The following is a 25,562-nucleotide window of genomic DNA, read 5'->3' on the forward strand; positions in this document are numbered from 1 at the left end:
TCATATATGCTGACTGCCCTGTTGAGATTTAAAAAAAAAAAAAAACAAAAAGAAACCCCAGTCTAAATGATTCTACGTATTTGGCTAATTTGCTCTCTCTGACCAAATTCCCAACTATGTTCCTGCACTATGGCAACTTTCTATTCTAAATGGGTTTATTTTTTGTATTTCCTTGCTCCTAAGAGTTGGATTTTCCTTATTCTCTTTTTTTTTCTAAGTATGCTTATTAGCTTTCAAGGGCATATTTGCTTTATTAAGTGAAATGTTATTTTATTTTTATTCAGTCCTCCAGTTAATTACTTTTATTACCAAAAATACTGCTGACTAAAGATCCCAAAGATGTATGTTTGCTGCTGACCAAAAAAAAGCTACAGTAAAAAATCATCCAGTATGACTGATTAAATTATACAAATAACTTTTTCCTTCCCTTCCCTGGTGCTGTATAACCCCAGAAGAGGTTTTCTACAGCTTCTGGCAAAGCTCTCCTGCTCTCAGTTCTCTCTGATGCTTCCAGATGGAAGGCTGTCACTAGTCAGTCCCTCCACATTCCAGCTTCTTCCCTGACCTATCCTACAGGGCTCTGTCATCCTCCAACTTCTCTGTGGAGCATCCTGCCTTGAGCTGCCACTGCCTGTCAGAGCAGGCAGCCTGTTCCCATAGACACATGCTTCAAGCATGGGTGGCAACAATTAGCAAGTTACTACAGTAGCATTTAATGTAAACATCAAATGAGGCACGGTAGCAAGCACCATCACAGACAAAAAAGACCAAAACCACCATAAAGCTGCCAGCTTGGACCATGCTGACAGCCAGCTCTTCAGTTCAGCAGAGGACCACAGCTATATTATGCTCCAAACTGCAACTGAGACTCGGCTCACTCTTCTCCTTAACATTTGTGATCATTCCCAGGTGGCTGCCCCTATTTTACCTGGCAAACTAGAGCAGTTTCACCAGGGAAAACACTGGCTACCAGTATGGACTGCCAGAGGAGGAACGCTGCTGGCAGTTTAGTTTCTAAAGAGCTCCTCAGCTTCCAGCTCCCATCCCAGCCCTTTAGAGTAGCAGTGAGGTTTGGAAGAGAGTGAAGAAGCAGGGAGACCTGGAGGCTGCAGCCCTCAGCCCAGTTCCTCCTACCCCTTTTTGCTCATCCTTCAGCTCTGGTGTGGCCTTTGGGGGTCCCTCAGAGGAAAAGCACCAATGGACTATTATCAGTGGAGAGGCACAGCATTAATGAAGGGGGTAGGGGGAGGAAGGAAAAGAGAAGAGGAACAATGACAGGAACAAGCCCTCTTGATCCACGTAGCTCCTTCACTGAGTGAAGGCCTACAGAAGAGCTCACAGAGCCTAGCATTTTGTGGAAAAAACTCAGAGACAGAAAATTATGGACTTTGATCTGGCAGTCTGAGTAGGACAGACTATGAGTGAGCTCTTAACAGTCATCCATCTCGATCCAATGAAAGGCAACTTTAAAATAGAGGCAGGACAAATCTTACTTCAAGCCCAAAAGTCCTGCACAGATGTGTTTAATGAGGGTTAGAATCACAGCCATAAAGGAGCACACTGCAAACCATTTCTCTGGTAAAGAGAAGATATAAACACCAGACTAATTTTCATGTACAACAGACAGGAAACAAGGTTATGAAATACATCAGGTCTAATTACAACTCTCATATGCAGTTTCCCTAAACTCAAAAACATTACTAGCAAGAATGTACACCCTGAACACTCATGACCAAATCCTCAGAGTTTTTGCTCCTGTAGAATAGCAGCTGCATGACTGGCATGATTTTGTTAAGAACCATCATGCTGAGAAACCTGATAACTGTTTAGTTCATCATCTTCTTTAAAAAAAATATTTTTTATAGTTTGATATATAAAATATATTACCTAAGACAGTTGGGTAACTAGCTTTGTATAACACATAACAAGAAGAGCACAAAAGTTTGGCTCTGTAAATTTTCTTCTCCTTCTCTTCTGCCTGCTAGCCCACCCATCCTCTCTGTAACCAACACATACACAAGATAACAAGAAGAGATGAGGTTTATTTCTTTTTCATCTGCCATAAGAAAATGCAAGAGATGAAAAATACTAAAGCCTCCTGACTGACCTAAATAAGTGCCATTGTCAAAGCAATGCTGGCTTACACAGAAAGAGCTTTCTGTTCACAGCAGAATGCCACAATGAGACCAGTGCTGATAATTAGTGATTTTCGATCCCTGCTATATTGCATGAAAATTAACTATCTGTAATGCTTCTCTATTACATGATTTAGACAAACAGCTGACAAAATCTTCCTCACTTGTACCCAAAACACAGCTTTGTTCAGGATTTTATTATCACTGAAATGTTTTTCTGACTTAGAATCTCAGTTACGTTTCAGGATAAAAAAATGCTCGAGGTGACAGCAGGTCCATTCAAATAAGCAGATGATTGGACATTTTGTACAATCAGAAGAGAAATCTGAATAGAGACATACCCAGCCAGTCCTAACTCTATTAAAAAGTTCAAATGTATAAAATATAATGCTCGGAAAGTTCTCTCTGGATCTCCCCTATGATGCTGAGAAAATAAAATCAATTCATATTGCTCTGAAATTCTATTTTTGCCACTACTGACATCCCAAACTTTATCAACAAGAAGAATACAAAATCCTCACCCTGGTCCTCATTTCCAGCAGACAGGCTCACAGCCCAGTCAAGTAACACAGCAATAATCTCTCTTCCACTGAAAATACTTTTATTCACAAGGCAAAAATTGGAGTTAGACTTTTAGGTAGTGGGCAAGGCACTCGCAAAGTGAGCAAATCTATTTTTGCTCATAGAACTAATTTAATGTTTAAGTGCAACAAAAACACTAAATTAGCCATGAAGATCATGCATATCCAAAGGCTTTCACCAGACATGACTGTGACCCAGGCCTCTAAATACAGAAATATTTCAGTCATAAGGAATCAACTCTATTATTTTCTGCTTCATCAGATATGTTTCCTTTTGACCAGCCATAGAAATATAATTTCCATTATCATAATTAAACATTTATTAAAATACTATATATTTAAGAGTTAATATATGGTCTCTGTCAGTAATAAAATATGGAATATTCTTTTTATCTATGCTATTTAGACCTCAAAACTTAAGGGAAAAACATTCATGCTGAAAATAGATCAATGTACAGCACTAGGTCAGGAACAGCATCTCTTGATTAAAACCCCAAGAACTTGCTGTGAAACTGTACATTGATTAACAATTCACTTTTTCCTTTCATCCACATATTTTGTTCTCAACATCTGGCAGTGAGTGGAATACAAACCCAGATTATCTGATACTGAAGCAAACCTAGCAGCCTCAGTGTGTTTGTGACAGTCCCTCCTTCTGGCAGGTCCTGTCTTTCAGAGACAGATTGCTCTGTGTCTTGGGTCATTTCTTACACATGCACGGCACAGTAGAATGTCACATTGCAATCCTGGGTATTTCATGCCTGGTACTTCATGCAGTTTCCTCTTTGCAAGTCTCCATGTCTCTCTCAATGAGGCATATGCACACACTTCCAAACAAATAAGCTGTGTTTTCAGAAAGATAAAAGATTAAATATGAAATATAGAAGAAAATGGCTAGCACAGCCAGAAGAAATTCTCATTAAAAATATTATGCTCTGAATATTCATGTGAGCATTTTAACTTATTAAATATTAGCTGTTATATATTAAATAATGGCTTTTTAAAATTATAAATATTGAGATATTGATTTGGTCACAAATGTACTTTCTCTGTGTACGAACAGTAAAGCGAGCACGCAGATAAAAGGCTGAACTTGAGCTGTACATTGTTAAGGACTGTCCATGTCCAGTGCAGATTCTGACAGTAATGGCAAGGACACCTACCTGCAGTCGTCCCCTCCAGCACTGACCACGTATCTGTCTCCACTTGTGAATCGAATATTAGTTAAGTGGGCAGAGTGACCTAAAAATCGTTTGTGTTTTGCCTGAAAAAAACCCAAACAACAGAATGAGAGATTCTAAATGTTCTGTACCCTCCTAAATCAAAAAAGGTGCGCATGTTTTTATGTACCTTTTTAATGCATCACATATTTATAACATTCAAAAGATATATAGGTTATCAAATGTGAAAGATCTCCTGAAGAACTACTATTGAGCTGCAATGCAGATTAAATTGTCAGCCAATAAGAGAGCACTTGCAAATTGGAAAGAATGCTCAAGCTAATGCAATAATATTAAATGCATCTTGTCACATGACTAGCTTCCAAGTTTTGTGTAAAATTCCTCACACTGAAAAAAAAAATATTTTCAATGCAATAGTGTGAACAGTTTACCCTGTGTAGTCTCAAGTCTTGAAAATTAACACTGAAAATAAATTTTAAAAACCTTATAAATTAAAAGTATAAAAAACAGTGAAACAATTTAATAGTGTTGGTGAAAAATCTGTAAACTCTTCATCCATGACAATACACAGATGGGACTAAAATCACCAGCTATCTTCCTCATCTGTCAAATGGATCAGAAATGTGGAAATTACTGAGGGCTCTGAGATTTTCATTAGGCAGGCATGCTAAAGCAGACTGGCAGACAATAGCAACACCTACAAGAGGTTATAGCAAGGACTCTTGCAGAAAATGGTAGGGAAACTCTGATGTGGAGCATGCATACGAGACTGTGGAGCTAAGGAGGTATTTAAAAGCTACAAATTTAAAGAAAATATTTCTATCATATGTCTTCTAGAGAAACAAGTCAAGATCATAATATCAACAGTATTTCTTGTTGTAACCATGCAAAAACAAGTTCTTACAAATTTTTCAGGACATGGAAAGTCAAACAGTTTGACCATGCCAAAATCATCGCCAGTTACGAGATTGATTCCCGAGTGAGAGACACAAGCACAGTTCACATCAGCTTTTTCAGCATGCCTGGACCAGATTCCAATTACTTCATCCCCTAGAACACTGAAACAGAAGACCAAGAAATTCTTTTGAAAACCACTGCAAAAATAAGAGTCAGGAAATAGAAAGCAGATCTCATATTCTTACTGGTTCTATAAAAATGCGATGTTTACATTTTATTTTCACACAAGCACACCTTATATAGTTTTTATTCTGTAATTATTTTTTCCATAATTGTTCCTGAAACTAATTCAGTGACATAATGCCCAAAATAATGTGGCCCACACAATGTGAGAGAACCAGAGATTAAATCAACAGTATTGATTTATCCAGTATTGTCCAGTGAGGAATTTGCAAAAAAAAGAAAAACAAGAAAAAGAATAAAGAAAGGGCAATTAGAAATAGAACACCATAGCATAAGCCTTAGATTAATAAGCTGCAGCTTTTGGATAATAAAAACATTTATATTCTCTATGTTGCATATATGTATGTATGCATATATGTATTCATATAACTATGTTCTGATGATTCTGTAGTGTTTTCATATCAATCTAAAGAAAAGTTTCTCTGAGTCCAGTGAAGATTCTTCATTATAATCAGAGAGAGGAAAATTGTCCCGCCCTGCCCCGAAAACACAATTATTTTAAGAGTCTGGAAAACTTCCTTTGCAAAGCCTTGTTACAAGGGCTTTTACTCAGCTTGGCTTACAAGGTACATGCATACTTCCAGGAATGTACAGAAACAAGAAATTTATCATTTGTTAATAAGTAAATGATTTGGGAATCTTTCTGTGATTCTTTTCCCCCCAATTCAGGGCACAGTACACTACATGCAAAAAGACATGACTTGACATCAGACATACTGAATTGGATCAGGAAATACCAGTTTCTTGGTTTTGTCTCTGAAAGGTGACAAAAATTGATAACCCAAACAAAACCCAGAAATCTATTAAAATGAGCCTTTCAGAGACCTCTAAAAGCTTATAGTCTTAGTTGTGTATTGCAGCAAATAGTCAGGATTCTTAATGCTTAAAGTGGTTCCAGTGTGAAAAAATTTCAAGTATTTATTCTCAGTTTTTCTCTGAGGGTGATAATGAGAGGACAATAATTAAAAGCAGGCAACAGAGACTGAAAAAAGGCACTGAAAGTCAGATTTTCATAGAATAAAAAACAAATTATTTAACTGTAAAATAACAATAAAATATGTTATTCTATTTCATGTAATATCTTGAAAGAAATATAATAACTTTAAGGTATTTAAAAGTATTTTGTATGCCTTCTCATATGCAAATGTTAATAGCAACTTATACAGATACCATTAGTGTGGTACTGTAAATAAACTTGAATTACCCTAGTCGTGTATTGTCTTCTCATGTTTCGATCTCTTTTAATTGGTCCTGTACTCTCATCCCTATTTTGAAAAAAATAGTGCACTATCCCAGATAATTTGGAGAATGCAATGAAACAGAGAGTGAGGCTGCTAGGGTTGTATCAAAGGACCTAGGGATACCCAGTGAGTGCAAGGACACATATGAGAGATGGGTTTTAATCAGATTCCTCAGGGGCCAAACAGCCCCTGTGTACTGAGGGAATCTGCTCTGTGCTGCCTTTTGCTGGGCTGCATTTAGGGGAGCTGCTGCCAGAGCAGATGGGTGTGTTAAAGAAAATATCTGATTGAAGGGATTAAATATGTTTTTAAACAGTAGATGCTTCTCTTGGAAGTTCCAGGTGTTTTACAGGTGTAAATACATTCATCATTTACCTTGTCCAAGTAGCCCAAGTTATTCTGTCAATCACAGCCTGGTCCACAAGCTGCTTTCCTGAAGGCACTTCATACACTTGCCTTTTGTAAGACCCCGTAGAGACCTTTGAGGTGACCACAGAGAATTTACAATATATTAGCTTGTTTCACAAGATGAAAGTGCAATCCCAGAGGGTTTTGAAAAGCATTTTTGTGACAGTTACTTTTTACTCCATTAAGTAACTTAGCTATTAAGAAAAATTAGTTAGGGAGTTGAAAATTCTCAAAAATCTCTACAAGCATAAAGCAATAGTGAGAAAGCATAAGAAATCTTAACATTTAAATATCTAATTAGTAAAAAATAACTGAAGCAACTCACATTCTGCCTGTATGTGTTTAGTGTGTGAGTATATAAAAATAAGGCTAAAAAAATTCCTATTTTTAAAACTGACACAAAGGTGTTCCTCTTCAGCTGTAAATATTGATTTGATAGTAAGAGAAGCTTATTTCTCCTCTCAGGCACAAATAAAATCTAGAAAACATACTATATTTACTTCATTTCTATTTAATAAATGTCATAAGCCCTCCTCCCGTTGGAAGTTGCAACACCATGATTTTGGTGCTGCTCCACAAATTCTAGCGCTAAAAAGACATGTAATGTCATCATGCTGGTCAGAGAGATGAAGAAGTCATCGGTCCCCAGGCCCTGCAGAATGACAGACTGTACTCCTTCCTCTTAAGACAGTCCATCAGCAACAGAGTTAAAAAGGCAGGGAGACACATCACAGGAGGTTTGAAATTTGTCTCTCATTTCTTTGCTTATTTTCTGTATTTGAACTCCAGGAAAACTATTCAAAACTAAAGGCATCCACTTACCACTACAACAAAGTAAGTCTAATGACAGTAACATACTCCAACACCTAGTTACAAAACTTAGTTGTCAAAGGAGTATATTTGCAGAGTATCTGCCATGAGTATGTTTTCCATTCAGCACCTTGACCAATTAATGACTGATACCTGGAGATAAGAGCTATCAGCAGAGAAGTCCATCTGGATCACAAAACTTGGGATATCTTTGCAATAGCTGATTCGATTTAGTGTGGGACCCAAAGTCAGATCATAAAAATCCACTGCATTCTCACTGGAACCAACTGCTAGGTAACGAGAATCTGGGCTAAACCTAAACAGATAAAAGGGTTTCATTAACACAAGTTGGCACTTGCAACAGATTATATGAGAAGTACAAAAATTTCCATTTCAAGTATCTATCAGAACTAGAGGGAGGCAGATTATTCAGTCTGCTAAGCAAAATAACTTTTGAAATTAAATTTTCAGGGAATGCATATCCAGCAGAAGATGGCAATAGTTTTGGTACAAATTACACATATTTGTGAACTGGGAACATCTCTTGAACAGCTCTGTTCATTATCTGATATCATGACTATCTCATGGTCTAACAACTTGTGACATCCCCCTGATGACACTGACTCACAAGGTTAAAAACTGGAAAACTAAAGAAAAGCCAGAACTTCTAGATGAAACATACTGAAGAAAAAGATGTAAATCAAACCTTTTGTTTATCCAATGTATCTTTGCACACTGGTTTCTTTCTTCCAGTTTTCCCTTCAAGTCTTGAAACTCAGTAACTTCCTGAGCTGAACGAATCCCTCACAGCCACTTCTGTATTACTGGGGAAGTTTCTCTATTTCTATTCTCTCTAAAACATACCTTGGGACATCTTTCCAACTCCAGCAACCTCCTAAATCCTAGCAGAGCTCTCCTGCAAAGTTTCTGCTTATATTCCTCTCTCATCACACTTTGCTCTCCCAAACTTTCCTTAGCTGATTACGACCAGTTTATCTCATAATAAAAACAGCCCTGTTCCTCCACTCAGGAAACAGAAGCAAATTTTTACTTCTAACTCCTTTCTAACAAACACAACCACCAGCAAACTGACAGACTGGCATTTCCATTCTGTCTCACAATCCAGTCTTCATCTCTAAGTTTTTGATCCATTTTACCTGCTACAAGTCCCTTCCCTCAAGCATGCTGAGCTCACCACACACTTGGTGTCGCTGGCAAACCTGATGAGAGGATTCGACCCCACTGTCTCTGCTGCCACCACGATGTCACTGTCCTTGCTGCCACCACATCCCACACAGCACCACTCCCAGCACCTGCCCCTGGGGAACACCACTTGTCCCTGGTGTCCACACCACCAGCTGTTTTGACTGATGCTATCTCCATGTACCTCCTCTTTCTTTTTATTCCTGGTATCAGTGTAATCACACAAACACCACAATTCACTCATTGATTCCAGCTCTCTCAAACACCATTGCAATGTTCCTCAGAGCACAGAATTGTATTTTTTAAAAACAAATTATTAGAGATTTCTAGTATACTACAATAGACTACAAATTATATTTTCTGACCTTATATCTTGAATTGCTGATCTTCTGTCCCTTTTCTTCCCCCAAATTTTTAGAGAGGTCACAAGTAGGATAATAAATTCTCCATTTTTCATGCCAATAGCTACCATATCACCTTCTGGGCTGTAACAAACAGTACGAGCTGCATGTCCTAAGCTGACTTTGTTCAGCATCTTCTGTGAAGAAATTAAAACCCAGAATAGTAAATGTTACTATTTGTCCATATTTTTAAAGCATCTTTTGCTAATAGTTTGTTGACATGCTAACATCATCAGATTGATTATTTTCAGAATATAATAAAAAACAAGTTTCAGGTATGTATCACAAGCTTTTTTTTTTTTCCTAAACAAGCGTTCTCTAACACCTACCTTTTCAGCAATATCCCAGAGTCTTACTGTGCCATCTTCTGCAGCAGAAAGGAAAAAATCTCTGGATGGATGCGTTGCTAGGCCCCAGATAGGTCCATCCATATGACCATTAATTAGAATGTTACATGCAGCATTTTTCTCTCCAACTTCAATTATTTCAGCATTTCTTGTCCCAACAAGAATTTTCCCCTTGAACAATAGTGAAAGAATTTTCTCTGATAAAATACATTAACGTCTCATGATGGACAGTAATTAAAATATCATCTAGAGCTATAGTTCTGTCAAGAAAGTTTGCTTAAGTCAAGTTCTTAAAGAATCAAAGAAAATTTATTTTTTAAACTTCTCTGATTTAATAAGGTACTAAGCTCTGTAGATACCATGATGCTGGCTGAGTTACTGCTTGTCATTTGATATTTGATATCTGAAGTGTGAAAATAAAGTAGAAAATAAATCCTTAATTAGTCTTTAATAAAAACACATATGGAATATTATCCTAAGAATGACTGAGATCCCACAAAGCAGATGTTTCTCTGCCACAATATCAGTTGGAGACACCTTCTAGCTTAGCCTTTAATTTCAAATACTAGCTATAAGAGAAAGCAGAACTAATTTATGTGATATTTAGAGATCAACCCACAAATTATAAGCTTTACTTTACAGAGAGGCAGCTTTGTTTACCTTGCCTCTACAAACAGAGCGAACACAGTCTGTCATTTGTCCTGTCTCTAGTCTGAAGGCACGACATCGCTTCAGCTCCTGGTCCCACAGCTTAACTGCTCCTCCTTCCTTTGAACTATGAAGACATCAGGAAGAACCATGAGTGTTACAGCTGGCACAAAAAGCACAATTAATGGAGGAAAGAACGACATTGTTTAATGTACTGTACTGCAAATGAGACATTTTAGTATGTTTTAAATAGTTAAAAATTCAATTTGACTGAACAGTTGATGTTAATATGCTGAGCCTCACAGCCCAGCAAGACAAACTGATTCCAAGTCCTCATTGTTCTACTTTACAGAGCAAGCTGAAAGATAGGTGCTGCTAAGCTTAGTCTGAACGAGTAGCTCTGAGGGAGTTTGTCTAGTCAAAAGAGCAGTTAAGCATGCAAACCACCATCTTAATAATCAGACAGGCAGAGCTTTTCAAATTATAGTGGAGAGAAACAGAAAAAGTATGTATTTTACTTCTGTGAAATAAATGACAGAAGATTTTTCACTTTTGTAAAAATGTCATATTTTCAATGCTGTAAAGTAAATTACACAGATACAGCAGAAAAACCATAAAACTAACAGATATTAATTATGGAAACACTAAGTATTTCCCTTCCACTTGCAAAAAAAACCCAAACAAACAAAAAAAAAACAACCTGGTATTTCAGTACAGAACACATTGAAATTAAAGAAGTTTCTAAAAAGAAGATAATGTTTATTGAAACAGTGATAAGTGATAACTAGAAACTGGCATTTCTAGTTGAGCTGGGACATGTCTTATCTGTCTCCAATCTTCCCTAAGAGAAACAAAAATACAATGTTCCACAATATCGAGCTGCTTGTGTTACAGCTTTGATTACTGAATAATTTTACAAAAAACTTCAGAATATTTAATCACAATTACTGATTTGTACTATTATTATTATTATTAAAAGAACTATAATAAATTACAAATTGATACTCCTTGAAATAGTATATTCTTTGCTTCCCACTAGCACACTTGACATATGACTGATCATTATACTCAGCAAGAAGACTTTACCAAAACAGGCTGGTGAACTGCAACTAAGGCAGAAAAAAACATGCAGTCTTCCTAAATGAAAATTTGCTTTGCATACTGTCAATACTTCATTTTCCCACAGGAGATGAATTCTGGGTTCTTATTGTTATTCATAACTATATGCTTCAGGTCAAATAATTAAGAGCCTCTGAAGCTAAGAGAACATCCTCCAAATGAATTCACAGCAACATTTATAAACAGTTGAAGGAAATATTTCAAGCACAGAAGTAAGTTTTCAGTTGGGTCTGAAAAGGTAAGTGGCCCGTGTCCTGCAAAATGGGGCACTATCCTGTCATCAGATGGACTGTATTAAAGCTGAAGCATTTTCTTATCACTAGGAAGGCAGGCACCAAAAATTAAAATGCTTGAGGAGATATTGCACTTGCAATCCCAGAAACAAAGAACCTTTCTGTGCCTTCGATTTCAGAGAAGACATCTCGCCTCTTCCATCATAACCAAGCAGATATTTCCTTTGAAAGAAATTGTGCTAATCATACTGCTATAAAATTGATAATTTATGTATTCAATCACAACTGTGCAAATTACTTGCGTTAACAACCTCAGTACATCTTCACTGAAAGAAGTAACCCACAAGGAGTAGGTAACTAATGCTTAAAGCTAAATGGATGTTGGAGCTAGAAAATCTATAAGGCCCCTTCCAATCCTAACCATTCTGTGTTTCTGAATTTTGGACTAAATGCTTTCTCTTATAATAATAAATTGGAAAAATAGCTAGTTGAAGCTCATATGGGGTTACCTGCACATTAGAAGTGGTGACTGCTCTTTTTCTTAAAACCTATCAGGGATCTGAAAGGGACTACTCTTCTATCCTTAATGTCTCAACTAGTGTTAATGGATGAACCCAAATAATTTTTAAAGAGTACATGTGCATGCAGGAAAAAAAAAAAAAAGGAAAAAAAGAAGACTCACGGCCTTTCTTTGCCTCCTGTAACAATCAAACCATCCCTTAGTGTGGTATACATTGTGAAAACAGGTCCATTGTGAGCTTTGGCCACAATTCGTATCAGCACATGATCTTTCCAAACACAAACATCTCCACTGATAGTACCTGTAAATGTCAAGTTATTCTGAAAGGGGAAAAATATACTCATCATCTGATTCTGTGTAAAGTAGGAAGAAAAACATACAGAAATAAACACCATTTGCATTTAGTGGCTAAATTGCTTTTATTTGCTGCTGCAGAAGAGGAAACTGGAAGAGGCAATAAGGACCTCTAGGGACAAAATAATGAGCTACTGTATTCCTTCTTGAAGTCTGAATGATGCTTTCTTGTAGACTGAAGAAAATCACTGCCTTTCGTTTTGCAAGAAAAAAATGCAATGACTTAAGCTTCTGCCATATGGTTATCTATGCTTTCAGACTATCAGGTGTGCAACATGTGGCAAAAAAAGTAGAATACCACAGAAAGTACTGACATTCCACACAAGCAGGCAAGTTACACCTCCTTGCTACATGTTATGCTTGCAGTAACTATTTTGATTAGGCGAAGAGACTCACATGATTACAGTAACCTTTAGTTCAGGAAGAAAACAGTTTGACTTAGAATTAAAAGCTGCCTGTTCTTCACTTCTGCTTCCTGTTCTTGGAAGGCAATAAATGTAATTACCTCTGAAATTGAAGGGCTATTTATTATGATTCCAACAGGAACTGGTCATTGAGCAAAATGGTTTAGTAACTTAGATGGATCCTCAAATTCAGTGTCACATCTAGTATTATGCTTTAAGAGTATCACTCCACATGTTTCACAAACACTTTCCTTGACTGAAGTAGGCTGATGATCTACATCCCTTTTTTTTTAAGGGGTGCGCGTGCACGGTGAATCTAATAAAGTAAAAGAGGACTGGAAATAAAGTTGAGAGCAGATCCTCAGATCATCCTCACAGCATAACTGTTGGGCTGTTTCCAACTTCTGTTCAGGGAGAGCTGAACCAGCTTCTTCGACAAAATCAAGAAGAGCACTCCCAGAACTGCTACAGAAGCATGGAGAACACACCACATTTGGCTTTATTCAGTTTGCACAGCTTTTCACAAAACCCCTGAAAGCTCTACATCCTCAAACCTCATACCAAACTTCAGGCCACGCAGCACACAGACTGATTCCCACACAAGAACCTGTCTCTTCATAAGAAAGTTTACAGAGGTTTCCCAAACCCCTGACTAATGCCTGGGCTGGGCATCAATAACAGTTATCATTTGAAAAATATCTTGGTTTTTTGTAAGACCTTCATCTAAATCAGGCAGACACCACTGTGTAAAAGAGAGTGTGTACCAAGAAAGGAAACTACATCCCAGTTAGTTTCAAAAATCAAAATCAGTGTAAATTCAGTCTGGACCCAACAGGCAGATGGTCAAACAGGACAGAAACGCAGGCAAAGCAAAGGACCATTTCACAAAAGGCATCTGTGTCTTTCAGCCCAGCTGAAGAGATGAGTACTGCTCATGTAGAACAATTCCAGACCCAGAAGTGGAACTTAGCAAGACAGCCTGCTGTGCTGGTTTTACCCTGGGGGAGGGCACACTAGGAAGTTTTTCTCCATGAGAACTTCCTCTGTGAATTGACGGGACCAGTTGGAGGTTGGTTTAGTTGTTGACAACCTGAGAAACCAACTGGAAAAGTCGTTTCGCTCCGTGAATCGCATTTGAATCAAGTAAACCCCGGGAAAGCTCTCCTGCATTTCCAGCCTCTCCCAAGGTAGCGCTGACCTGGCCCGGCCCAGGCGGGAGCGGCTCCGGAGGCCGCTGGGCCCCGTCTTTAACCGGGGGTCCCAGTGGCCGAGGGGAGCGGAGCCCATTGCTGGATTCTCGCCTTTTCCCGCTGTTCCCGTGGCTCGGGGGGCCCTGCCCTGCCGCCCTCACGGGCTGGGGGGAGGCAGCCGGGCCCGGTTCGGGAGAGCCCCCAGGGCTTTGTGTGCTGGGCAGGGCAGAGGGAGAACCCCCGGGCTGCGGCTGGAGCTGGGGGCGGGCAGCGCCGGGGGAAAGCCATGGACACACGGCCTTGGCACCCATTTCTCCTCTGCGTGCGCTTTGCAGTTCTCGTCCTGCCCCTCCAGCGTGGCCTGGGCACCCTGAGATCCTGACACAGCTCCGGCATGGCCTGGCACAGCCCCTGCAACTTCTGGGTGAGATTTTAACTTTTCCAATGCTCAGATAAGACTTACAGACTTTCATCTTTCCTTGGGTGAGAGGGAGAAGAACAGAAAGGATACACCAAAGTCAATGAAGTAAAAGCTAAGTTTCTAAATGGAAGGAGAATGAGGAGACGCCATGAAGGTTGGCTGAAATATCTTTTTGTAAGTTATAGGGGTGGACTGTACTTCACGAAAAAATTCCTTTAAACCATGAAAAAAAAAAGACATGGGGGGTGGAGCAAGGTGTAAAGTGTTTGAAGAATCCTTTGCCCCGAGGAAAAGAGGGGGAACTCTGTCCATGGGAATGAAGTATGAACAGAGAGAAGTGAGCTAAAGAGAACTTTTGCCTTTGAGCAGCTCATCCTTAAAAGTAATACCCCATGACTTTTTAACATGGCCCACAACTCAGTTCTGGAAAGATTCTAAACTGGGAGGAAATTCATGATGGCAGATCCTGGGCGGCTGCTAATAATGAAAAAGTGGAGTCAAGAGAGAACTGGTGATTTCCTCTCTTGGTAAAAGATCCTTATAGCTAAACACAAAGAAGCTCCTCTCCCTAAAGTGAACTGAAAAAGATTATTTAAGTAAGGAATTGAGTGAAGTGTCCCTGTATGTTGTTAAGCTGCAACAAAGGGGGAAAGAAAAACTGGTCTGAAAATCTGTTCTGAATTTATTATTATTATTTTTTGTGTTGTTAATAAAGTTTTTTTTCTTTTTTCCCTTTTTAAGTTTTAAGCCTGCTTTACTTTTACTCCTATTTCACAACAAAAAGTAAATATATTACAATTGGCAAACACTAAACCATACACCTGCTCATGTCCAAAAACCCCCAAAGCAAAAGAAACCCCTACTGCTGTTGTCTAACACCATCCAGCATTAATGATGCCCCAGGACAACAGTGCTCTCTGATCAGCCATGAGCAGTAGCACATACAGATTACAAAACAATCACCTCCAAGTGGGCATAAGATCAGATTCATTTCTACTGTTTGGTTCCTGCACTCTGGACTCAGGAGAGTTTTGTATTACCTGGATTAAATAACAAGAAGTGTGCTATCAGTTCACAGCCTCTACATTTATTTTTCCAGAAAATATACAAACCCATAGTCTTGTCCTTTCTGCTCTAAAGAAGTTCTAACTAGCAGGTAAGCATTCAGAATGCTAAACTGAACTTAAAACAACTGATATTAGCAGGTAATAAAAGTCTCACTGAACTGAATAAATGCAGAAGGGTAAAAAAAGTTTGCTTTTATGCATTTTCACGTGGTTTGTTGAAGTACATACCGCTCCAAAAGCTACAGAAAGCATCGTCTGCATGCGGGCATCTTCTACGGAGCTCAGCAGCCCTTTTTTACTGAGGAGAGCTCTTCCAGCCAGTGTCCAGAACCTTACATGTTTTACTCCCACGGAAACAAACTGCGTATCTGAATCTGGCCTGAATTCGGCTACAAATATACGCTGGTTATGACCAGCTCGGCTGGCAATTTTGGCACCTGGCAGAAAGAAAATTGACATTTTGAATTTGCTGAGAAAAATACACATTTCTGGTTAAAAAATATTAAAATAATTTTGACTCATGGGAAGATTCCTCAGTTGGGATCCTTAGCTGCCATTCTGAATGTCTATCAGCCTTTAAGATGAACACAGGCATGTTCTGACCACATGTTCTTCATCCTTCCAAAGATTGCATAAATACACATCTGACATTGCATCCATCCCCCCAAGATCTATCAGACAAGCTGTGAAAGATCACTTTTTATTAACTTAATAGCTGATCTTTAAAATTCTGAGAGTTACTAGTTGATCAACAGCAATCCCCAAAGAGAGAGGAAGTAAACCCCTTAGACTAAAGAACCAGGTCCATAATCTGGGCATGGCTTTGCAGAAAGGAGGTGAGGAAAGGAGCTCAGATCTCTTTAGCCTAAATCAGGAATAGAAATCAAAACTGATCTAAAGCCATGTAGCATAGCTTAAGGCACCAATTATATAAGACTCATAGAGGAATTTTCTTGGCATCTCATTTCTGCAATTCGCAACCTTTGGGAATAATTTTAGGAGTATGAAAACCTAGTCAGTTATCAGATTTCAAACAATAAAGTAGTAGTGGTAGTAATAATAATAATAATAATAATGACAATTTAGAAAAAGAAAACCTTAAATTATTTTTACTGGAAATCAGTGAGCTAGCTTGATCTTTACACAATAGTGTCAGTGGAGATATATTTAGCAGTCACTAGAATGGGTAAACATATATTTTACATCTTGTTGTACAGAGCATAGTGCACAGCATTTATTGCAATAATTTTTGATCGGCTGATGCTTTAATGTTACAATTGCTCTTGACTCAAGCCAACATATCTCTAACAATGTAATCACCTTCTACAAAACCAGTCTCTCTCCTACCTTCCTGCCACTTCCAAATGGTAATGGTATGTTCAGGATCCAGCCCTACGGACAGCAGCAGTTTGCCAGTGGCACTGAAACTGACTGAGCAGACACCCTTGGAATGGTAGCACCGCAGTACAGACAGTGTCTGCTTGTTCATTGCATCCCACACATGAATAGAAGGAGCTGTAGCTACACAAATATAAAAACATGCCATTAGTAGTCATTTTGAAGATGTGTAATAATTTGCTGATTGAAGCAGTTAATACTTTTTAATAAGACAAAATTGCTGTGATCAGATGGGGGGAAAAGGAAAGAAAAGAAAGGAGATTTTGGCCGCCCTTTGGAAACCAATTAATGACAAACAGAATCATTAGGTAGGATGAAGTTGGCCTCATTACGTTACCAGACATATTATCTTATTGCTTAGCTTGTTATGGGACTTGTGAAGCACAACAGAAATTCTAAAAGCAAGCTGTCTTCTCCTGTTCTTCTCTTAGTAAAATGCAGAGCAGCCTGCTAACTCAAAAAGCTTCAAAAATAAAACTGCTCATCAAGAATATAAGTTCTGCATGATAGCTACAGAGAAATCAGTTTACAGTGCAGGGCTAAAATCTCCTTTCTACAAAATGGCCACATATCTGAAATGCTTGCCCTCTTAGGAGAGTATCAGCCTGCTAACCGATGTAGAGGAGCTATGGTATTTAGTCTGCAGTGTTTAGATGCAAGCTCTCTGCAGTAAGAACTGTCTTTCCACACTACTAATGTAATAATCACATGATTATCTCTACTGTGGTGGCAGCTGGCTTTTTCCCAAATGCAATGCCTTCTCAAAAGGTCTTGCAATCTGTATATAGTTTCCAATCTCTGAGCAGCATCTAAGGCATTTCCAGGACATGAAGATTCTCAAACTTCATCGCATCTGATCTCTAATAAATTTCACTGCATAGTCTGAAGGTTACTGGTTCTTGTCATAGATCCAGATTCACATAAACTAAAATCTCTTTTGGGTTCATGCTTTGTGTTTCTAATCAGTTAAATCTAGGCTCTCAGAGGAAGGTATGTGATGGGAAACAGTAGACACAGGGCCTTAGGCAAAATTTCAGCCACATGAAACAACTTTTGAGCACAATTCCACAGCTGTTCCAAAACAGTCTTTGGAACATACTTCCTCATTTATTTTATTTCCCATCAGAATTTTCTCTCATGGCAGAAACATGATATTATCATTACCATTTGAGAGGTACTACAGTGTAGTACGGACATGCTATTAAAACAGAAAGGGCAGGAGTTGACAACAACTAGCAGTTCCCAAAAATTGTCATCAAACTCCTTGCTGTCATTATGGGAAGGTAAGGGAAGGGAAAGCTTTATTATGACTCTGAACTGTTTTTCACTCTTCAACATTCCCCTTGGCAAAACTCTGTATTACCCTTGCATTGTGCACCTGCCCTATAAATTTGGCCAAAACTATTCTTTTGGGTGGCAGACAAACTCTGACCTAGTTTTCCTGTATAAAAACTGACAAAATCTTCCAGACCAAGATCTGCAAGACAGAGAACATGGACTCTTAGGTCCTTTTATGTGATGGAATCCTTATCAAAGTCTCTGTCCTCACACTGAATCCTTCCTGTGTACTCAACACTTTCACAAGAGATATGTTCTAAATGTCACCTCCTGGGAACAGTTAGATAAAGCTACCATGGGCTGGCAGAACAGAAAAAATCTTGAGTGAGGTGGACCAAAGGTGCCATTCCAACCTAGTTCAAACATTACTGTTTCAAGAACCCCTGCATCACTGTAGACAACTGAAAATTTGAACTAGAAAAGCAAAAGCTGTTGGTAAAAAGGATGCCAAATAAATTTTAAGTAAAACTATTCAACTTTCTAATCAAAGCAGGTAGCAGCTTGGATTCCGAGCTAATGGTTCCAGAAAGAAGAAATTAGTTAAGCGTGCTCATTTCAGGCAGTGACAACAGAATTTAGTAATATACACAAGCTCAAAATGAAGTTGCAGTAAGAAGGCGTGTGAGACAGGGAAAGTGTCCAGGCAGGACTAAAGGTGTACTTTCATATAAATATTCATATCATCATTGCTTTTTAAAATACAGGTTAAAACTTTTGGAAAAGGTACCTAGATTCTTCCTCCCACCCTTACAGCAAGCCCCATTTGCTATATTCAAGAGAAGTCAACACACATTAAAGATGTCAATGTACATTTGTTCTAAAGAACAAGCTTTAGATCCACATGAAGATTACTACACTTTCAGTATGCATGACCACATTTATACATCTCTGAAGATTCTTCACAAGACAATTATGGCTGCTCAACAACGAACTCATTTGCACATGATGGTGATGAGTTTTTACAATTACAGTTGAAAAAAAATTAATAAAAAATAACTCAATCAAGACTGCCGAAATGTCAAAGACCCAAAATGATAGAGGAAAAATTAAACCGACATCATAAAAAGCATTTTGGATCAGTGGTAATAACTGCATGACAATTGTACATAAATGTGAAAGGTGATTAGTTTTTTCACTCAGTCACCTAGGCCTCCTCAATAGAATTTAATTTAGAAATGCATATTTAAAATGACACTCAATTGAAGGTCTAAACCAAATGTCAGCCCCAACACATCCACAAAACTGGCAAGCATACACAGGAATGCTACAGTAGCAGCATAAATTAGAGCTCACTAATCACTAAGCAGCAAGAAGGGAATAAGCTTCAACAAGAGTAGTTTTTAAGTGTTTTTAACATTTTTAATTATTTTATATTTACAGTATGCTGAGCTGTTTTGACTTATACTCAATGCTGACAGTAATATGACTGATACACAGGGTTCAATAAACTAAAAACGAATGCACATCAGTTATGGCTCTATAAAGCTGCAGATGGCTACTAGATAGACTAACTACACCTGAAGATGTTAAAATTTTGTTTCCCTTACCTGACATATCTGCTGAGTCTCCTGTAATGGAAAAGCAGCAGAAAAATAATTAGATCAGAAATAAGAGCTAAATATATGCCACATTCAGTGTAATTTCTCAATACACACTTTGATGTCATCTTCTTGCATTGCAGCAGCACCAATACTGCTGTTAAAGATGAGTAATTACTGATAAAAGGAGGTCACATGAGAAATAAATAATAGAATTAATATATGGAATGAGTGAATATATTTTATTTCCATTTTGAGCTACAACACAAAAATCTAGTTTTGGTGTATGTTAGGCCTCTCTCAGCCAATGTAAATAAAAAACTTATTTTTTTATGCCATTGATATTTTAACAAATTAAGTAGGAAAAAATACTAAGAAGTAGCATTTCAGTACCTGAAGATTCAATAAATCTTTTGAAGATTTAAATCATGACAGTGACACTCTTTGTGCCAACCAAATCAGTAGGAAAAGTAGCAGCAGTTAAGTATGATCTTTATAAAGTACATACACTCCTTAACATCACTTCAAAATTGAAAAATAAACACTGTTTCAAGATATTTGACTTCCAGCTTATTTTTAATTCTCTTCTTAAAAGTATATGCAACTTTTAAGTGTCATCTGTCCCGGATTTCTATGCCTTAGTTCACATTACAAAACAGTTAAAATTGTTCTACTGTTGATTGATGTAGAAATGATTATGAAAATAAAAAAATTAAAAAAGAAGGAATAAGTCCTGTGCTTTGTCTCAGGTAAGATGAAAAAAAAAATCTTCACCTTCCTCCCCTACAGAAAGGCAAACAGGGCCAGATCAAGAAATACGATGAAAAAGCAAATTCTCAAAGACAATACAAGGTTTGCAATTCCCGCAAATGTTCTTTGCAAATAAACCATAGGTAAAAATCTGCTGATTATTTTTTCCATTTGAATAATTTCGGTTTAAAAATCGTTTAAAATGATGTGAGGCAAGAAACTCACCAAGAAAGGGAGATATTTTAGCTAAGCAGTTACTAGTATCAGTGAATAAATTTTAATGAGACATGCACTTAAAAGTCCAAAAGACACAGGAAAGCAGGTAATAAACTCCACAGAACGAATTTGATTTACATGAAACCTTTAAAACAAACCTAAAGAAAAAGAAAAGCTATTTTGACTGAAATCAAATAAGGTTGGGTGGGTTTTTTGTTTTGTTTTTGTTTTTTTGTATTCTGTGCACTGAAGAAAATAATGTGGGTTTGAATCTGCTGAGAACCAACAGAAGATATGAAAACTACAACCAGATTGTAGGGCTACAAAAATCACTCTTCTACAAAATCTAGAAACAGCGATTTCTTCCAGCTATGCTAATGCAAAATGGGACTTTTTAAAAATTTTATTTTTGTTTTTAAACTTGGTTAGATCATAGATCTTAATGTCACTGTGAAATATATATATGTTCTCCCTCTAAATTTCAGTTTATCTCTTTATCTCTAGGGAACAACATTAGGGTTTTGGTTCTATCTGGAATATTACAACTATATCATATCCAACCCCCAAGTAAGTATTACAAATCTACCTGATGAGCTAAAACCTACATAAGACTGACATGCATTTTAAGAAATGAAGGTTAGCTCTATTAAGCTTTTTTGGAAAGACTGACTCTTTGGAAGGTCTAACACAAGCTAATAGTCCAATACAACCAGAATAATTTAATGGGGCTTAAAATTCCTGAAAAAATAGTTTTGATAATACTCCAAACAGAAGAGAAGTTTAATCCTTCATGCCTCAATATTTTTGTCAACTATATTCAGTTACACTTGAAGAAATGTATAAAGAGGAGGGGTAACTGAGTAACATTCATACAAACGGAGATAGCATAATCAAATATTTTTGTGATTTATTATGAATTTACAAGGCCCTGATTGCATGCTGTTAATTCTTTTCACAAAAATACAAACATACCTACTTGGCCAGTTGCCACTATATTGGTAAACTTGGGGTGCTGATTCACAGTGAGGCACAAAATATCATCATTGTGTTCCTGGTAAAATGATTGAGAACCTAAAAATAAGGAAAAAAAAAATCAAACCCTAATTCAACTTTAATTAAAACATTTATACAAACATAGACATAGGTAATGTTTGAAAATTTAATAATATTTGTCAGAAAACAGCATTATGGTCGTGTTGCATTTTCAAGTGTAAAACCAGAAAACAGAAGTTTTAACATTTTATTTTGACTTCAACACACAGCTATCCAAACTCCAAACTATTCCCTAAGTTTTACACATCAAGTTGTTTAATTATCTCAGAAAAAAATTGGCATTTTGTACTTTTTTGAAGTCTAAGTTATCTAAATTCACTGGGTTATTGGGAAGGAATGTATGTGATATAGATGACTGAAAAGTAAACTAAAAAAAAATATTAACTTATTCTTAGAAAAATAAATTAAATTTACTCCATTGTCCATTAGTTTCTGTGATCATTTCAACATGCAAATTTCAGAAAGCTAATACCAAAACCTACAAATCTTTACTTCCTTTGAAGCTCGGTCACCAGGAACATCTCAGTACACCTGTTTGCTTATGCAGCTATTATGAATATTCTCTACAGACTGAAATTTTAGCAACAAATCATATTTTTCCAGATACTTTTACAATATTTCAAACATATAAATTACTTTACAAACCATAACTCCATGCATGTAAAAAAAAACATTTTCCCTCCAGTGGGTTTTCTCCTACCTGTTGCCACGTTATACAAGATCCCAATAGATGCAGTGTGATAAATTACATCAGCACCATCATTCAAATAGTGCACATTGTTTCTGCAGTCCTTGCCTCGATACCCAAATACCAGCTCCAAAATTAGGTCCTAAAAGAAACAGTCACAACAATAGACATTCAAAACCTTAGAGCAGTTATGAACTTTACAATCTTCTGTAGGATTTTAATTTTTAATTATGTCCTTTTATGTAGTAAAGGAGGAGTTAGCAACATCTCAAGCCAACAAACTGAGCTCATGCCTCCCCTGTCAGTTCACACATCTGCTCATTCTTGTCACACACATCTGTGTCACCCTTTCACACCTCTCAGGGGGATGCTACAGAATGTACCTACGATATACACAGACTTATGTATACACTGAAAGAGTACAAATGCACATAAATAAAGTGCAGTGAAGAACAAAGTTCTTGTAATGTGGAAGACATTAAGAAACAAAGAATGAAAAACACTGGCCCACAATTTAATTCCAGCCAGATTAGAAACCTAAATTACAGCCTAAAACTTCTAAAGCACTGATGCAAAAAAGATGTTTATTATGCTACACCAAATATTTTTCAGAATCAACAATATTTGGGTTGGCAGAGAACCGCATTTTCCAAGGTTAGATAAAATTTTTACTTCAGGTTGATCAAAAATTGGTATATTTATTTGTAATTGCCATGTAATGAAAAAAAAGTGCCAAAGCTAAACTCATCATTAATAGAATTTTAAAAAATATTTTTAAAACTCTTATCAGTGATGAATTTAAAATGAAGTTTTAAAATAAATTCTAAGAAGATTGGAATAAAAACCAAAAGGTTAATTTTATTAGCAACACCCTTTAACAATTCAGTTACATAAACTAGACATCCTGCTTTCAACAGCCAGTTCTAAGGTGTCATGATTACTAAGAATTGAGTTAGACTCCATTTCATTTGCAAGAAATAGAAAAAGAGTCTTTTTTTTTATTTACAAGAAAAAATTCTCTCTTACTTTTACTGCTATTTATCCAGTAATCACTATTTCCACCTTTGATATATTTAAAATAAACCAACTGTTCAATGTGTTCACAGGTGTGTCAGTTTCTGGCAAAACAAAATCCTAAAAGAAGAAAAGCAGTGTTTTTCTTACCTCTATAGGTCTCTTTTTTTTGCCCACATTATTTGTCTGAAGTTTCTCCGGCTGTGGCAATGCCCTACTAACAGGTGGTCTGAAATAAAGAACTGTGAATAAGAGAAGGCTGTCCGTCACCCATTCCATACTAACAGTACCTTCCAACCTGCTACTGCACAGGGAAATCTTATAGCCCTGTCCTACTCCACTTTTGTTCATACTCATATTCATCTTTAACAGAAATACCTCTGTCAAAGGAGAAAGATAAAACCTAAAAATCCTTTGTTTAACATGCTGGCTTCTTTAATTCTTAAACAATCCATGGGGTTAATGCAAAAGCTTAGTTTAAAATGACTGAGCATTTTTAAAATATTATTATTTTTTCAAGCTATGTTTTTAAGGTACTTCAATCTTCCCTGCAGCAATTTTGAAGAGAGGCTTACCTGATTAATCTAATAATTCCTGTTCCCACATGCCTCCAGCAGACCCTTAACTTTTCTTATTTTTGTAATAGTTTGTAAAGAACTCCAGATGCACCTGCCCATTCACTCTTACATCAACATGAAATGAGGTATTGATCAAAGCTTACGTGGAAGTAAACCAAGACCATGCAAATGCAGGGGTAACTGCCATAACTTATGTTCCACTGTTCTGAATAGCCCAGATTTACTTAAGAAATCTCAATTAGATATGTTTAACAAATATCCATAACATCTTTCACATTACATTCAACTCGACCTATACAAAGAAGCACACAAACAAATAAGTTTTATATATTAAATATATCTAATTATTCCTAGTAATTTGCAGGAGCATTGATTATTGATTGTATAGATACAGCATTTATGGCTGTGATAACAATAATTTAAGCTTGATCTTTAAGAGGAACAATTCATTTTAAAATAAATTCTATTATTAAATTCAGTGATATCCAGATTATTTAACCCAGTAGGCAGTGTAATACACTAATATCAAACATGAAGCAACAGGTCTCTTTCATATTCCTTTTTAGTATGAAACACTTCTAATTTCATGTAGGCTCTTGAGTGATGACATTGATTTTAAATAATGACTGTCTTTTCTCAGAACGATAAAATATGATTTGTTTTTTACACTGTGTATTTTGAAGGACAGGTGAAAAGCATTTTTTCAGTTGTTTAAATAAAATACCATTTTCTTAGGTTTATTTCTTCATTTTCCCTGCCTGATTTTGCACGAAACATCACACTTCAGAATGCTTTGAAAGACTTTATAGTTTTAATTTCTCGTTTGTCATGGACAATTCTGCAACAGCCTCATTACTATTCCTCTAGAAATTACCAAAACACAGCATAAAAAGCCCTTCTTCCACTTGGCAGTCTGATATTTGATACAGAGCACTCAAACCTCATCTCTTTCCTCCTCTCCTACCCTCGCCCTAATTCACTTATGTCCCTGAAACACAGAGGGGAAAATGAGTTGGAGGAGAAAAAGGGAGAAAAATTAAATATAGCAGAAGGAAATATTTGAAGTTTGATGAAAGCAGTAAAAAATGAAAGGGCGTGGTTCTGACAGAGGTTTACATTACTGGAACTGAATATTTCTCTGCTGCTTGGTTCTGGAATGTGGCATTTTTATAATATTCACTGCCTGTTAATCCCTTGTGGTAGAATGGGAAAAAGGTAAAACAATATCACATTTGACAATTGCTTGAGAAGACCATCCATACTTGAAGGTTCTACAGATACAAATACAGGTTGATATCATCCTTAAGTAATCATGAGAGTACATTTACATTCATACATTATCCCAAAACAGAATAAAGTAAATGCATTTTGGTCAGGAAAACTTGACAATTTTAGTCAGCTGTGTTATCTCACAGGTCACCTAAACAATTTATCTAAGTATCTGTCCAGGAAAGACTAATTCTATATTGATCCAGAGCAGTGGAACTGGAACACCAGTTACAAGCATATATGTATTCTCTTCCCAGTTAAGTTTCAAGTTAACAGCTTGAGCATTTAAAACAGGAATGCTGAAGGATATGAGAATA

General features: G+C 37.0%; 1 protein-coding gene across 4 annotated transcripts in view; it reads right to left on the bottom strand.

Annotated features, from left to right (window-relative positions):
- Window positions 1-3,522: 3,522 nt before the first annotated feature.
- EML5 (EMAP like 5) overlaps window positions 3,523-25,562 on the bottom strand; it is a 95,717-nt gene continuing 73,677 nt past the window's right edge. For 3 of the 4 annotated variants that reach the window (XM_062494466.1, XM_062494465.1, XM_062494464.1), the window contains 15 exons: window positions 23,549-23,627; window positions 22,397-22,526; window positions 21,616-21,714; window positions 19,687-19,707; window positions 16,751-16,924; window positions 15,632-15,840; window positions 12,130-12,287; window positions 10,108-10,222; window positions 9,430-9,618; window positions 9,065-9,237; window positions 7,650-7,812; window positions 6,654-6,757; window positions 4,802-4,955; window positions 3,880-3,980; window positions 3,523-3,559 (listed from right to left, as the gene is read on the bottom strand). In XM_062494466.1, coding sequence (XP_062350450.1) covers window positions 3,523-3,559; window positions 3,880-3,980; window positions 4,802-4,955; window positions 6,654-6,757; window positions 7,650-7,812; window positions 9,065-9,237; window positions 9,430-9,618; window positions 10,108-10,222; window positions 12,130-12,287; window positions 15,632-15,840; window positions 16,751-16,924; window positions 19,687-19,707; window positions 21,616-21,714; window positions 22,397-22,526; window positions 23,549-23,627 — 1,906 coding nt within the window. Of the gene's footprint in view, window positions 3,560-3,875; window positions 3,981-4,801; window positions 4,956-6,653; window positions 6,758-7,649; window positions 7,813-9,064; window positions 9,238-9,429; window positions 9,619-10,107; window positions 10,223-12,129; window positions 12,288-15,631; window positions 15,841-16,750; window positions 16,925-19,686; window positions 19,708-21,615; window positions 21,715-22,396; window positions 22,527-23,548; window positions 23,628-25,562 lie in introns of those variants that run through there. The other variant, XM_062494467.1, reaches the window with a different exon arrangement.

The sequence above is a fragment of the Cinclus cinclus genome, chromosome 6 (genome assembly GCF_963662255.1).
Source record: "Cinclus cinclus chromosome 6, bCinCin1.1, whole genome shotgun sequence".
Lineage (NCBI taxonomy): Eukaryota > Metazoa > Chordata > Aves > Passeriformes > Cinclidae > Cinclus > Cinclus cinclus.